Raw genomic sequence first — 12859 nt, 5'->3', positions numbered from 1 at the left:
CCCGTGACGGGGAGCTCACCCCCTCACGGGCACCCCTGGCCGCTGACGCTGGGAGAAAGCTCCTCTCTGCCGGCAGCAGCCTCTTCGAGGAGAAAGGAAGCCACATGGGGGCCCCAAGGACCGTTTCCCGGAGCTCCACGCAGAATGGAGCCCCCAGCCTGGCCCTGCTCCTCGCCCGGAGGCCCAACCCATCCCTTTAGGGGTCAGGATTTCAACATATGAGTTTGAGAGGAACACAAACATTCAGTCCATAACACCTAGCATCCTCCAAAAGCAACTAATTAGTTTTCCTTAGTATCATTACGAAGTCTTCAGTTTATATTCGATGTTTTGTTTCCAACCATTGCTGTTATTATTGTTGCTAAATTATCCCATAATTGGCCTGTGGGATCTCTTCTCATTGGCCCCTGGTCCTTCCCACATGTGCCCCATCATCCTTGCTGTCTGTTCTGACAAGGTGCTCAGGTCATCTTGTCCGTTTCCAGCCCCAGAGACCAGCCATGTCCCTGCGGAGCCCTGGACCCTTCAGTGGGAAATTATATTTAGCGTCCACAGTGAGGGCACCAGGCAAGCTCACTGCTACTGGATTTATTGTCTCAAGGAATAGTCAGTGGATAGAGCTAGAACACACATTTTTTTTAAGATTTTCTTTTCTTGTGCTAAAGTAAACATAACATAAAATTTACCATCTCAACCATTTTTACGCGCACAGTTCAGTGCATTAAGTACATTCACGTTGTTGTGCAGCCGCCACAACCATCCATCCCCAGAACTCTTTTCCTTGGTAAAACTGGAACTCTGTCCCCGTTAGATACTCACTCCCCATCCCCCTCCCCTGGCACCACCATCCTACTTTCTGTCTCCATGAATTTGACAACTCTAGGTCATCATATAAGTGGAATCACACGGTATTTGTCCTCCTGTGACTGGCTTATTTCACTGAGCATAATGTCCTCAGGGTTCATCCATGTGTAGCATGTGTCAGAATTTCCTCATTTTAAAGGCTGATTACTATTCCATTGCATGTATAGACCACATTTTACCTATCCATTCATCTGTCGATGAGTATTAGGGTTGTTTCCGCCTCTTGGCTATTGGGAATAATGCCGCTATGAATATGGGTGCACAACTAGGCATAAATCGCTTTTCGTTGCAAGATCAAAGGAGGGGTGAGCATACGAGCGCAGGGATGGATGAAGGGTGCGTCTCAGAGCATCCGGCCTGGCTCCCTCCACAGACCACTGTGGCCTGGTTTCTGCGTCCTCCCTCCCTCCTCCTGGCTTGCACATCCTCCATCAGCTGGGCCACCGGGCAGGGCCGTGTCTACAAAGAAACACGCAGCCCCTCTTTAGAAGGGCCCTACTAGTTTGCTTCACACAACGCCCAAGGTCTCCTCGACAAGCGGGAAGTGCAGGCATGCGTCCAGACGTTTCTGAACAGCAGCTGTTAGCGCTACAGAGACCAGACATCTGGGCAGCACTGGCGTCCTTCCCTGCTTTCTCGTCTCCCCTCTCTGTCCTCTGCTTCCTTCCTGCTCCTCTTTCCTTGCGCTGCTCCTGCCCTCCTCCTCCTCCTCCTCCTCCTCCTCCTCCTCCTCCTCCTCCTCCTCCTCCTCCTCCTTCCTTCACACCAGGGTGGCTGCTGCATGGTTGAAGCAAAGCCAGCGGCTGCACTGCACGAAGGTGGATGGACAGCATCAGAGGATTCCAGAAGCTCTGACTGAGCTGGGAAGGGTCCTCAGAAAGCCTCCATCTCATCCGAGGGTCTTAAACCTCATTTAGCAGATATTCTCTTGTTCACATAAAATCCTACCAGAGCCCCGATAACTCAGAGCTCTCGGTGGGGCAGCCGTTGCAGCTTCTCCTCCTGCCAGCCCTCCATGGAGCTCACCCCACGCACTCCTGTTAGAGGGCCACAAAACAGACGAAAGGCACTTTTTCCAGCAAGTTCCCACCGGGGGAAATTGGGGTCGGGGCGTGGTTACCCATCAACTCCCAGCGGCCACTGGGTGGGGACTGCTTGTTGGGGTCGTGGGGTGGGAATTCCTGCGAGGGCAGGCTCTGGTGGCAGCGGAAGCCCTCAGCCTATGCGAAGCTAGCACTTGCATCCATCATTCATTCAGTCACTCATTCGTTCATTCACTGCAGGCCTAACACTGTCTGCCCACAGCCCGGAGGGAACATGCGCGATTGTCCAGGTTCCAGGCAAGCCTGAGGGATGTGGGAGCACCCCAAAGTGACCACCACAGACAGAGACGGAGTCAGAGAGGGCTCAGAAGAAGCGGCCCCTGAGAGGGATCTGAGGTTGGCTGGCTGAGGGAGAGCAGCGACAGCGCTGCTGGCAGGGGAGGGAGCTCTGGGGGTCCAGAGAGTCCGCAGGGCGGGACAGGGCATGGTCTGGGTAGGTGGGTGGGTGGACGGCAGGGGTTGAAGGGTGAGGGGGCGATGATGTGCCCTGAGGCCCTGAGCAGCCCCCCAAAGCGAGCACCTTAGACTGTTTCCCCTTGTCCCCACTGTCTACCTGGTGGACACACGCTCACTTCTGCACACCAGGTCACCTGGTGGTCCAGGGAGAGCGCCCGGGAGGGGCTGGTCCTGCAACCACCGCCCTCCTTCCCAAACTCTCCTCTGCGCCTTTCCCCGCCTTCCTCTCCCTTGCCTGCCTCACCCCTTTGCCCCTCTGTACCGCTGCATCCCCCGCCCGCTCTCTCGCTCCCCTTCTCTCCCTCTCAAACGCGTCTACACTAGCACGTCCATTTTTGCACCTCCCCTCTCTCCACCTCTCTTGTTTGTCTCTCCTCTCCCCAGTTTCTGCCTTTCTGCCCCCCAGGCCGGTCCCCAGGCCCGCTGCGCCTCCACCTGCCCCTTCCCCGCGGGCGGGCGCCTCCGTGCTGCAGCGCCGCGAGCCTCGCTAATGCGTTTCGCATGGCGCGTCAGTCAAACGCCCTTCTAATGTCCTTAAAGCACGCAGAAAATTGCATCCTTATGAAAAAGAAAAAAAAAAGCAAATTGCCTGGTGGAGGCGGAGCTGCCGCGGGGCTCTGGCGGCAGCGCTGAGCGCCTGAGTGCGGAGGCTGGGCGGGCGTGGGTCTGCCCGAGGCGGGAGCCAGGGTGCTGCCTCCTCCCTGCTGCCTTCGGGGCAGCCCCATGGCCCACCTCCTCGCCCCCTCACCCACTACCAGGCCACTTCTCCACACTTGTTCCCTCTGTCTGATCTTGTTACTCTGACTGACCTTCCTCCCGCGCCTGCTAGGCCAAGCTCCTAGCTGCCGCAGGCCCTTTGCGCTTGCTATGCCGCTGCTGGCACGCATTCCTTCACGTCGGTTGGTCAGGTCTCAGTCAAAGGGCCAGCTCCTGAGAAAGGCCCTCCCCACCACCCTGACTAGAGCTCCACCCCCCTCGCTGTCTATCACTTGCTCTGTTTTCTACAAGGCATTTCTCACTCCCTGAAATCATCTTGTGCATTTAATTGTGGCTTCTGCGCCCTCCTCCCAAGCCCCCTCGCCTCCAATGTGAGTCCTTGCTGGCACACAGCACGCATTTAATAAACACTGGTTGAACAAGTGGATGAGACCCATTCCGGGCAGGCAGAGGCCGTTGGGGACCCTGAGCCATCTGGGACACCCCAAGCCAAACTTCAAGGCTGCTGGGTGATGGGCAGTGGAGCCCCACAGAGCTGAAGTCAGATGCAAATTCTGCTCATAGCTGTCCCTGGGCAAGTTGCCTAACATCTCTGAGCTTTATCAGCATGTGCAAATTGGAAGTTGGGCACCTACCTCACTGGGCTGTCACTGGGGCAACGACCGAGAGGGCCTGTGTCCCAGTGCCGGGAGCCCCTGCCACACTCAGTAGCTGCTGCTTCAATGAATGAATGGCCCAGGTAAGTGCCTGATTAATCTCGGGGTCTGTGATGCCACTCGTGCCAGACACCGTGGTTTCTCGAATCACTAAGAAAGAAAAAAAAAATTTTGTGTGTGTGAGGAAGATCAGCCCTGAGCCAACATCCAATGCTGATCCTCCTCTTTTTTTGCCGAGGAAGATTGGCCCCGCGCTAACATCTGTGCCTATCTTCCTCTATATGGGACACCGCCACAGCATGGCATGACAAGCAGTGCCTCGGTGCGCGCCCGGGATCTGAACCCGCGAAGCCCAGGCAGCCAAAGCAGAGTATGCGCACCAAACCGCTTGAGCCACCGGCCGGCCCAGAAAGAAAATGTAAGAGAGCATTGCCGAGGAAGCCGGGACCCAGTGCTCCTCCATCACCGGGGGGTTTTACCTTATACTCACACAGAGGTCTCTCTGGGGCCTATTAAGACGTAGATTTTTATCACAGATCACTCCTAAGTTTCCTGATAAAGGAAACTATCCAGGAAACCAGTGGCTGAGGTATCCTGGACTCTGAGGTTAGAGCCGCCTGATTCGCCCTGCCCCGCTCGGCCTCACCCCACAGTGAGTGCCGGGTCCCCTCCCTGCTGCTGTCCCCCGCACCTCACCGAGGTCCTGCCCAACCCGGGGGCTTCCTGGCTTTCTCCAGCAAGGGTTGGTGCAGAGAGGGGAGGGGCCACCGCTCTCCAGCCGGGACACCTGCAACGGGAACAGTCACATCCTGCAGGTACAGGGCCCAAAGCACCTGGGCACCCCCTCAACTGTCACAGGAACTCGGATTTCAGAAGAGGGAAGATGCTGTCTTCAGGGCGATGAGATGCGGTGATACAGTGTGAGAACTAGGACGAAGTCACACGAGAGCCCTGCAGTCAGGGGTCGGGGAGGCCCTGCCGGTGAGGCGCCTCCATCAAGCTTTGCCTCAAACAGGAGGAGGACCTGCCCTGGGCTGCACCATGAGTGTGGAGTGGCCCAGGGACCAGGCCCGGCGGAGGGCACAGCTCAGAGCCAGGCTGATCAGCAGCATCGCGCCGTGTCCTCCTTGTCAACATCCTGCCCGCCCACCCACGGGAGTGAGGAGTCCTGGCCCCTCACCTCCCTAGAGCCAGACTGGGCATGCGGTGTCTGAGAAGTTTCCTTCAGCTCCAGGATGCCCAGCCCAGGCTGAGCCGGAGCGCCCAGGGGGCATCTGTGGTCCTCTGTAGCCTGGCTGCGGCCCCTGGATGCCTGGGGCAGAGGCTCCGGGGATCAGCTGGTCTCTCTGGACACCGGACCTCGAGGAAGGATCAGAGATGTCACCGCTGCGGCAGGGATCCCCTTGAGGGTAGAAACGAAATCAGGCACCGAACACGAAGGAGATGCCTGGTTTCTCCTCGGACCCTGGAGCTCTGGCTGGGAAGGTGCCAGGAAGTGGTGCTCACTCCAGGTGAAGAGGCCGGCGCTGCTCCGCGCCTCAGTTTCCCCGAAGGTACAGTGGGAGCGCGCCCTCCGCTCCAGGAGATGCAAACCTTGCACCTGGCCAGGTTAATGTGGCCCGGGGCCTACGTTTCTTTTCTTCCACATTCTGGGCTCCCACCAGTGATCCTCCAGGAGAAATCAGAACGAGGAAAGGGAGTAAACCAGAGTTGCCCTTATTTTTACAAGGTGGGGTGGCAGGGGGAGGTGGGGAGCCCCCGCTCCTGGCTGCGCCTGTCACATCCTGGGGGCGCCCGGCTCCGCGCGGAACCAGCGGCGAGTCTGCGGACCGGCTGCGCACCCTGGGCGCGCGGCGGGCCCACCTCTCCCCGGACGCTTCCCGCGCCGCCCAGAGCCAGGCTCCCGCTTCCACCGACTGGAGAGCGACTCGCTCAGGGTCAGGGTCACAGTCCCCCCTCCCCCGACCAGCCCTTCAGCCAACCCTCCCAAAGTCTCCCTCACTGTCCAGCCCTCCCCAAATAAAGCACGCTAAGCGCAAACTTCGCGCCGGCCCCGGAGCGCTGCCGCCACAACAATCCCGGCCGCTGCTCAGCCCGCGCGTCCCGGCCCTTCCAGTCTCGAGGGTCGCGGTGCCGCGGGCGCTCCCTCACCCGCCCCTCCCTCAACCCACCTCCATCCCTCCGCCACTCCACCCCCACCCCCACCACTCCCCAACCCTACCCCCTCTTCCACCGCATCCCACCCTCTCTCACTTCACCCCCACCCCGCCCCTCCCTCCCCTCCCTCCCCTACCTCACCCCACCTCCATCCCTCCCCCACCCCACCCCCACTCCTCCCTACCCCACCCCACCCCCACCGCACCCCCACCCCCACCCCCACCCCACGGCCTCGGCTCTCGCGAGACGCCCGAGCCCTCTCCCTCCCCGGCCTTTGCCCGGGGCTCCGGAGACGCAGCCGCAACCCGGCTCGCTCGCTCGCGCAGCCTCTGGGTTTCGTTTCCCAGGACCTTGGGGTGGATGAGAGATTCCTGCGGCGGGGGAAGCGAAGGGGGCAAGGGGACCCTCCCTCCCCGAAGCCCCGGGCCTGCAGTGGGGGGCGCGGCTGCTCCAGGCGGGGAGAGGTCTCCGCGCTGGGTGACCGGGGTGGGGTGGCGCGCAGGCCGGGGCACCGGTCACCTCAGTGGACGGGATGCGACCCTTTACCCCGAGTCCGGCTCCGCGGGCCCCACGCGAAGTCTCGGATGGGCAGATGGTCCACCTCGGCGCCTCCGCTTCTCCCGGGCGCCTCCCAGCTCCTGGCGGGCACAGGGACCCCCAAGCGAGGAAGCCCCGGCGGCCCGCTCCTCTCCTGGCCTGGGGGTTGTCTGCTGCGATCGCCAGTCCCCTGTCCGCCAAGAAGCACAGCGGCGAAGGCGGTGACAGAAACCCCTCCCACCCCCGCTCGCGCCTGAATCCGGACCCCTGGTTGGGGCCTAGGTCCCCACTGACCGGCTGGTGACCTCGCGACAGCAGTGCCCGCTTGGTTTCCCATCTGTGCCTGGGGGGCTGTGCTCGCTGGAATATTGGGGACCCTGTACTCCGGCGCCGGATTCGCCGGACGCCCCTCCCCACTTTAGAGCCTTGGTCCTTCGTGGCCCTTTCGTCCAGTCCAGCGAGGGGGCCTTGGGGAAACGCCGTAGAACCGCGGGGCAGTCCGCCTAAGGTCAGACTTAGTAAAACCTGAGGATCCGGAGCGGACCCCTCTCCTCCTCGACCCCCATTCCTTCTGCAACTCTGCGTGGTCGACAAAGGCCGTGGTGGAACCTTGGGCCCCCAGGCCCACCTGGGACAGAACTGCTCGGACTTTCCCCTCCCCTCCGTTTGAAGTAGGGAGGGTTAAACGCAGTGGTGAAGCTCACTCGGCCGGCCGGCGGGGCCTGGTGCGGGAGGGTTCCCGGAGGACCGCGGCCTTGAGCCGACCCCGGGGTAACCCTAAGGGCCGGAAGGGATTCGGGGTGCAGTCACACACTGAGGATCCGCTCCTTCCCTCGCGCCAGGGTCGCGGAGGTTTTCTTGGCCCCTCGGGGGACGCCGGCGGGCGAGCGGCCTGGGAGCTGTTTGCAAGGCTGAATTAAGAGCCTCGAGCGGGAGCTGGTTTCCCTGAGACTTGCAGGATAGGGGCGCGGAGAATCGCCCGCAGTTCCCGGAAAGCACCGTCTTTCTCCCTCCTCGGGCCTTAAACCGCGGCCTGAGATGCCCCGGGGCCGGAAATCCAACCGCAGGTTTCAGAAAGGGACGATCAAGCTGCGGTTTGAAAAGGAAGCGGTAGCCATCGCAGGTAGAGGCCATAAAGGTCCTTTTCGCTCTGTACCGCGCGGAGCCTGCACCTGGGCATGATATTCCTCTTTCCCTGGTATCTGCGCCTGGAGGACCTGGTGGAATCCTGGTCCCCTTGGAACTCTGCAAGGCCAAATTGGGGTCTCTCCCTGAGCTTTAACTAGCAAAGTGGCCATCTCTCCATCACCATACCTGGTCGTCGTCTTCCTAGGAAGCGCAAGGACAGGAACCCACACGCGAGCTCCGAGCCCAGCCTAGGCGGGAGAGAAGGCAGTCGAAGCCTTCCCCGTGGGGAGGGGCACCCACGGGCATGCGCCAGCAAGCTGCGCCCGGAAAGTGCGCCCTGCCCCAGCTCCGGCAGCTCAGAGTCCTCGGCCTGTCAGGTGTTCTCATGCCCGGAGCCGGGACTCCGTGGCCTGCGCCTCCGCCCTGCGTGGACCGCGGAAAACGAAAACTGAGAGGCAGGCGCCGCCGCGCGCTGGGCTGCCGCTCGTGGCGCGTCTCTATGCGAACCTCGAGGCCTCGGCTTCCCGTCGGCCTCAGGAAGGGCTGGCCAGGACCATCTCGAGGACCTCACAGGCGGTCCTTCAGGTCCCAGAAGACGGAACCAAGAACAGGAGGCGGCTCTCAGCCCCGGCCACTTCCCCAGTGATCGCCACGGTGGCCTGGGCTCTCACTCCTTGGGGCGTCTCCTGTGTAGCCTGGGTGCTACCGCCGTGGCGCCTTGGGCTGGGAAGGAGAGGAGGGGCTCAGACTGGCCCCTCGCGCCCAGAGTGGAAGCGACTCCCAGGATCCTGCAGCAACCGAGCGCCCGCCGCGTCCACCCCGGGCCCATCGGAGCAGGTCACAGCTCGCTTCCACGCAGCCCGGGTAAAGGATGGTTTAGAAGCCACTGCGAGTGTCCCTCTTACCTCACCGCGTCCTCTACCCGCCCCTCCCTCGAATTCAGAAACCCCCTCATCAAGCCCCACCGTGTCATAAAATATTTTATTGGAAAAAAAAAAATCACCGTCTTCGCAGGAGAGGGGTGGGGACCCCAGCGACGTCGGGGACCCGGCTGCAGAGCCGAGCGCCGGGTTGTCCGGGCGCCGTCTCCGGCCGTGGTGGCCTGCTCCGGGCCGCGGGGTCCCCGACGCGCGGAAGCGGGTGTGTGCCTGGCGGCGTCCGGACGCGGAGGGCCGGCCGAGGCGGGTGGGGGTGCGGGAGAGGGGCGGGCGTGAATGCGCGTGGAGCGCCCGGCGCCGCGGAGCTCCGGGCGGAGATGACCCTCCTCCGCGCCGGACGCCAGTCTCCAGGCTAGGGCCCAGAGCGCACTGGGGCCGGGGTTTGGCTTCAGGGTCTGTGTCCTTCCTTGTTGGGCCCCTAACTGTCCGCATTCAAGGTAATAATAAAACGTTTAGAAAGCAAACGACATGGACGCGGAAGGGCCGGCTCGCGGCTTCCCGCGGGCTGAGGGGGCCGCGGGCAGCGTGAAGGTCCCCGGCCTGCACCCTCTGCCGCGCTCAGTCCTCGCGGCTCCTGTCGCCGGCCTCGCCCGGCACCTCCGCCGGCTTCTCCACCTCCTTGGCGCGCTCCTGCTCCGTGAGCTGCTCGCTTGTGGGAATGGAGTTCTTCTTGGGCCGCCCCTTGGGCTTGGTGGGAGACTCCAGGCCGCCACCCTGCAGCACCTGCGCGGGAGACAGCCAGCTCCGCCATGAGCTAGGACCCGGGACCCGGGATCCGGGACCCCGAGCCTTGTGCCCAGTCAAGGCCTAGAGGGCCCAACAAGGCCATCGGAGGCCGCACCTAGCCCAGGGGAAATGGCAGCCATTTGTCTGAGTGCCGCGAGGGAAAAGCCACCAGAGGGTCTGGCGTAGGGGTTCAAGGCTGCCACAGGCCTCAGGGTGCAGCAGAGCACAAAGGAATGTGGGCTGTCCTCGGTTGCCCAGAGGGACAGAGAGAGCAGAGAGGGTCCCTGTGGGCACCAGGCAGGGAGAAAATCCGGAATCCAGAGAGTTGGGCAGAAGTGTCCAGGGTGGGGGGAGAGCAGCTCTTGAGGGGCACAGGGACATGGCGACCGAGGGCGCGGGAGGCCAGGGGACACTCACTATTTTCTTCCACTTCATCCTCCGATTCTGGTACCACGTCTTCACCTGTAACTGGCTCAGGCCCAGGGACTCGGCGAGATCTATTCTGGAAAGAGCAGGGTGCACCTTCAGCAGGCCACGCAGCCCCTCCCAGCCCCCGCTGGCCTCGCCAGGCCCTGCGCTACCTGTCGGGGGTGGAGAGGTACTTTTGCTTCTCGAAGCGCTTCTCTAGGCCCATCAGCTGCAGCTCGGTGAACACAGTGCGGCTCCGACGCCCCTTCTTGGCCTTGGCGCCCGGCTCCCCGGTGCCTGGCGCCTCTAGCTTCCCGCGGAGCTGCAGCTCCAGCGGCAGGTGCGGCGCGCCCGCCGCACCGGGCAGTCCAGGCCCCGCAGCCAGCAGCGCCGAGCCCAGCCCGGAGCAGCCGAGCGGAGCCAGTGGGAATTTAAACACCGCCGCCTGCTCGGCCTTCAACACGGCTGCGGGGAGAGAGAGCGGGGAGCCATTGAGCTCGGGCGGGCCGGTTTCCTCTTCCAGGAGACCCCGCACCATGCGCCACCGCCGCGCAGCCTGAGCGCTCGCGCCTGGCCAGTGGCACCCAGCACAAAACTTTCCTGCCTGGCCTCGAACCGCTAGATTTGCGCCACCCGCCTAGGGTCACCCTCTTCAACACCAGTGTCCCCGGAGTCGGGAAGGGGAGACTTCCCCCACCCCAGGCTCTTTCCGGCGTTCCCCAGGCCCCAGCGCCTCTGGGATTTCGTGATTCTCAATGAACAAAGTGTCAGTTCCCAGACGCACAGAGTGTGTCTTTCACAGAAAAGGGAAATCAAGAAGAAATGGCAGCAAGTTAGGAAAACGAGGGTTTGCCCCAACCAAATCGGCATTGTGCGTCCCGAAGAAAGAATATGCGTGGAGCGCGCCCAACACTCTTCGGCGCCCGCACAGCAGCCACGCGGCGGCGGGGCGTCAGCGGTAGTGGAGTAGGGGCTTCCCGGAAATTCCAGAGCACCCCGAATTGGGAAAATGCGCTTCCTGTTTTCTCTGTTTAGACTCTTCCCCGAGAACATGTTTCCATTTTCACTGATCCTAAAATGATTTTTTTTTTGCCCGCTTCAAACGAATTATTAACCACAGTGCAGCTGGAAGCAAAAGAGAGCGGAGAGGCTCCATCAGACCTGGACTTAAAACGAACCAACTGGCCCTGCTGCCTCCCCCCCGGGCGGGCAGAGCACCGGCTGGAGGGTCCCGGGGCGGAGGAAGGCAGCTTGCAGGGCTGAGGTCCGGTCGAACGTCGGAGGCCTCCCTTCCCGGCCAGACATGTCACTGCGGGCGGGCGCTGGGGTCGGCAAGGCCGGCAAGATGCGGGTAAATGTGAAGAGGGCGCCGGGAGCGGTGAAGGGATCCTTGGTGGGAGACGGGACAGGGACGGCAGACCGCCGCCACCGACAGATGAGAGAGACCGAAAGGCCAGAAGATGGAGGGTGGAGAGGGCACCGGTAGGGCAGACAGGCCCCACCACGGAAGGAAGAGAACCGGCGGGGGCAGAAAGGGCCAGAGTCGCGGCCCAGCTCCCCCGAAGCGCAGCCGACCTGGAGCAGGAGGGCCAGTTGGGCAGCGGCTCACAGCCAGGCCTCCTGTCCCCAGGCAAGGCCCAGAGGACGGCACTGCGGCAGAGGCTGGACGGGCGCCCGCCTGAGACCCCGGGGTCCCGGGGACTCTGAGCCGGCTTGGGGGACCGTCAGCCCCCAGCACAGCGCTCCGGAGACACGGGCCTCTTTCCCAAAGATCCGGCTTCTTCGCCTCGGGGGGCCGCGGCCACTCCCGGCCAGCCCTCTGCGGTGAAGGCCCAGGCGCCCGCGGCCTGAGGTCCTTTTGCCGCAGTCTGACTTGAGCGGTCTGCTCCTGCGCCGCGTCGGGGATGCGGCTCGGGTCCCCGGGCCCGGACTCCTCCAGGCTGGAGGCCACAGGGCCGCAGTGAGGGAGAGAAGAACGCCCTCCCGGCCTCCCGGCCCGCGGGCACGAGGCCTGGTTTCTGCGCGACCTACGCCTGCCCCTCGGCTCCCGGCTGGAGCGCGCGGAGGGGACGGCCCGGGGCCTGCGCGCCCGGAGCTGCGTCCTCGAGGCGCCGCGGCTCGCTCCCTCCCGCCGAGCCCGGCCCGCGCCCCGGCCCCGCACGTACCCAGGTGGCTGTGGAAGGGCCGCGCCGCCAGCAGCGCCTGCACGCCGAACTTGAGCAACTCGCCCGCGGCGGCGGCGGCGGCGGCGGCGGGCGCGGCGCCCTTGGGCCCGGGCGGCTCGGTAAGGATCTCCTCGATCATGAAGCTGCGGTAGCGGTGCGGCCGGTGGTCGGCGCAGCCCTCGGGCGGCCCGAAGCGCGCGGCGCCTGGCTCCCCCGGCCGCTGCATCGCGGCGCCCGCGGCTCGGCGGCGGCGGCGACTCGGGCGCGGGGCCCGCGCGGGGCTCTAGGCCGGCCCGCAGCTCCGGGCGGCGCGCGGGCGCCGGCTCATGCCCTCCCCGCCGGCCGGCCGGGCGGAGGCGCAGGGCGCGGGCGGGGCGCGCGGGGCTCGGCCGGTCGGACCCGGGACTGCGCCCCCGCCCCGCGCCGCCGCGCCTCTTGCCCGGCCAGCCCCGCGTCACCGCCCCGCCCCGCCCCGCCCGGCCGCCCCGCCCCGCGCCGCCGCCCCCCACCCCCAGGCCGAGCCCGAGGGAGGGACCAAGAAGGGAGGGAGGCGGGAGGGGGCCGCGAGAGGGGCTGGCCGACCCAGACCGAGGGAGACCCGGCGGAGCGCACGCCCAGGAAGGAGAGAGCCGCAGAGCTCGGAGACGAGACCCCCAGAGCTGGGAGCAGAGGGATCGAGAGAGAGGTGAGAAAGGGACCGGAGCGAGACAGTGAGGACCAAACCAGATGCGAGACAGAGAGGTGACGGTGCCAGGACGCCGAGATGTTCGCGGAGAGACCGCCAGAGGCACGGGAGCCAGCGGGCCGCGAGGTGCCGTGCCAGAGGGCACAGAGGCAGGCAAGCAGAGAGAGGGGACAGCCAGGAAGGCGAGCGGCCTAGGCCGGAGTTAGGGAGCCCCGAAGAGGTGAGGAGGGGGAGAGGCAGAGGAAAGGGGTGGCGTGCGCAGCCTCCGGGCCAGGGCGCAAGGCCCACACGGGCAGGGGTGCAGCTCAGAGAGCAGTGG

At 64.0% G+C, this 12859-nt stretch overlaps 1 protein-coding gene across 1 annotated transcript; it reads right to left on the bottom strand.

Moving 5' to 3' along the window:
* Positions 1-8988: 8988 nt before the first annotated feature.
* On the bottom strand, positions 8989-12177 carry BARX1 (BARX homeobox 1). The gene is made up of 4 exons (XM_087444232.1): positions 11856-12177; positions 9864-10155; positions 9700-9784; positions 8989-9279 (listed from the first exon to the last, which is right to left on the bottom strand). The coding sequence occupies exons 1-4, from the start codon at positions 12079-12081 to the stop codon at positions 9115-9117; spliced, it is 768 nt and encodes a 255-aa protein (XP_087300358.1). The 5' UTR covers positions 12082-12177; the 3' UTR covers positions 8989-9114.
* Positions 12178-12859: the final 682 nt, after the last annotated feature.

Source organism: Ceratotherium simum, chromosome 20 (assembly GCF_057802395.1).
Source record: "Ceratotherium simum simum isolate JZ-2026a chromosome 20, ASM5780239v1, whole genome shotgun sequence".
NCBI lineage: Eukaryota > Metazoa > Chordata > Mammalia > Perissodactyla > Rhinocerotidae > Ceratotherium > Ceratotherium simum.
This window is presented reverse-complemented; position numbering and strand designations above follow the sequence as displayed.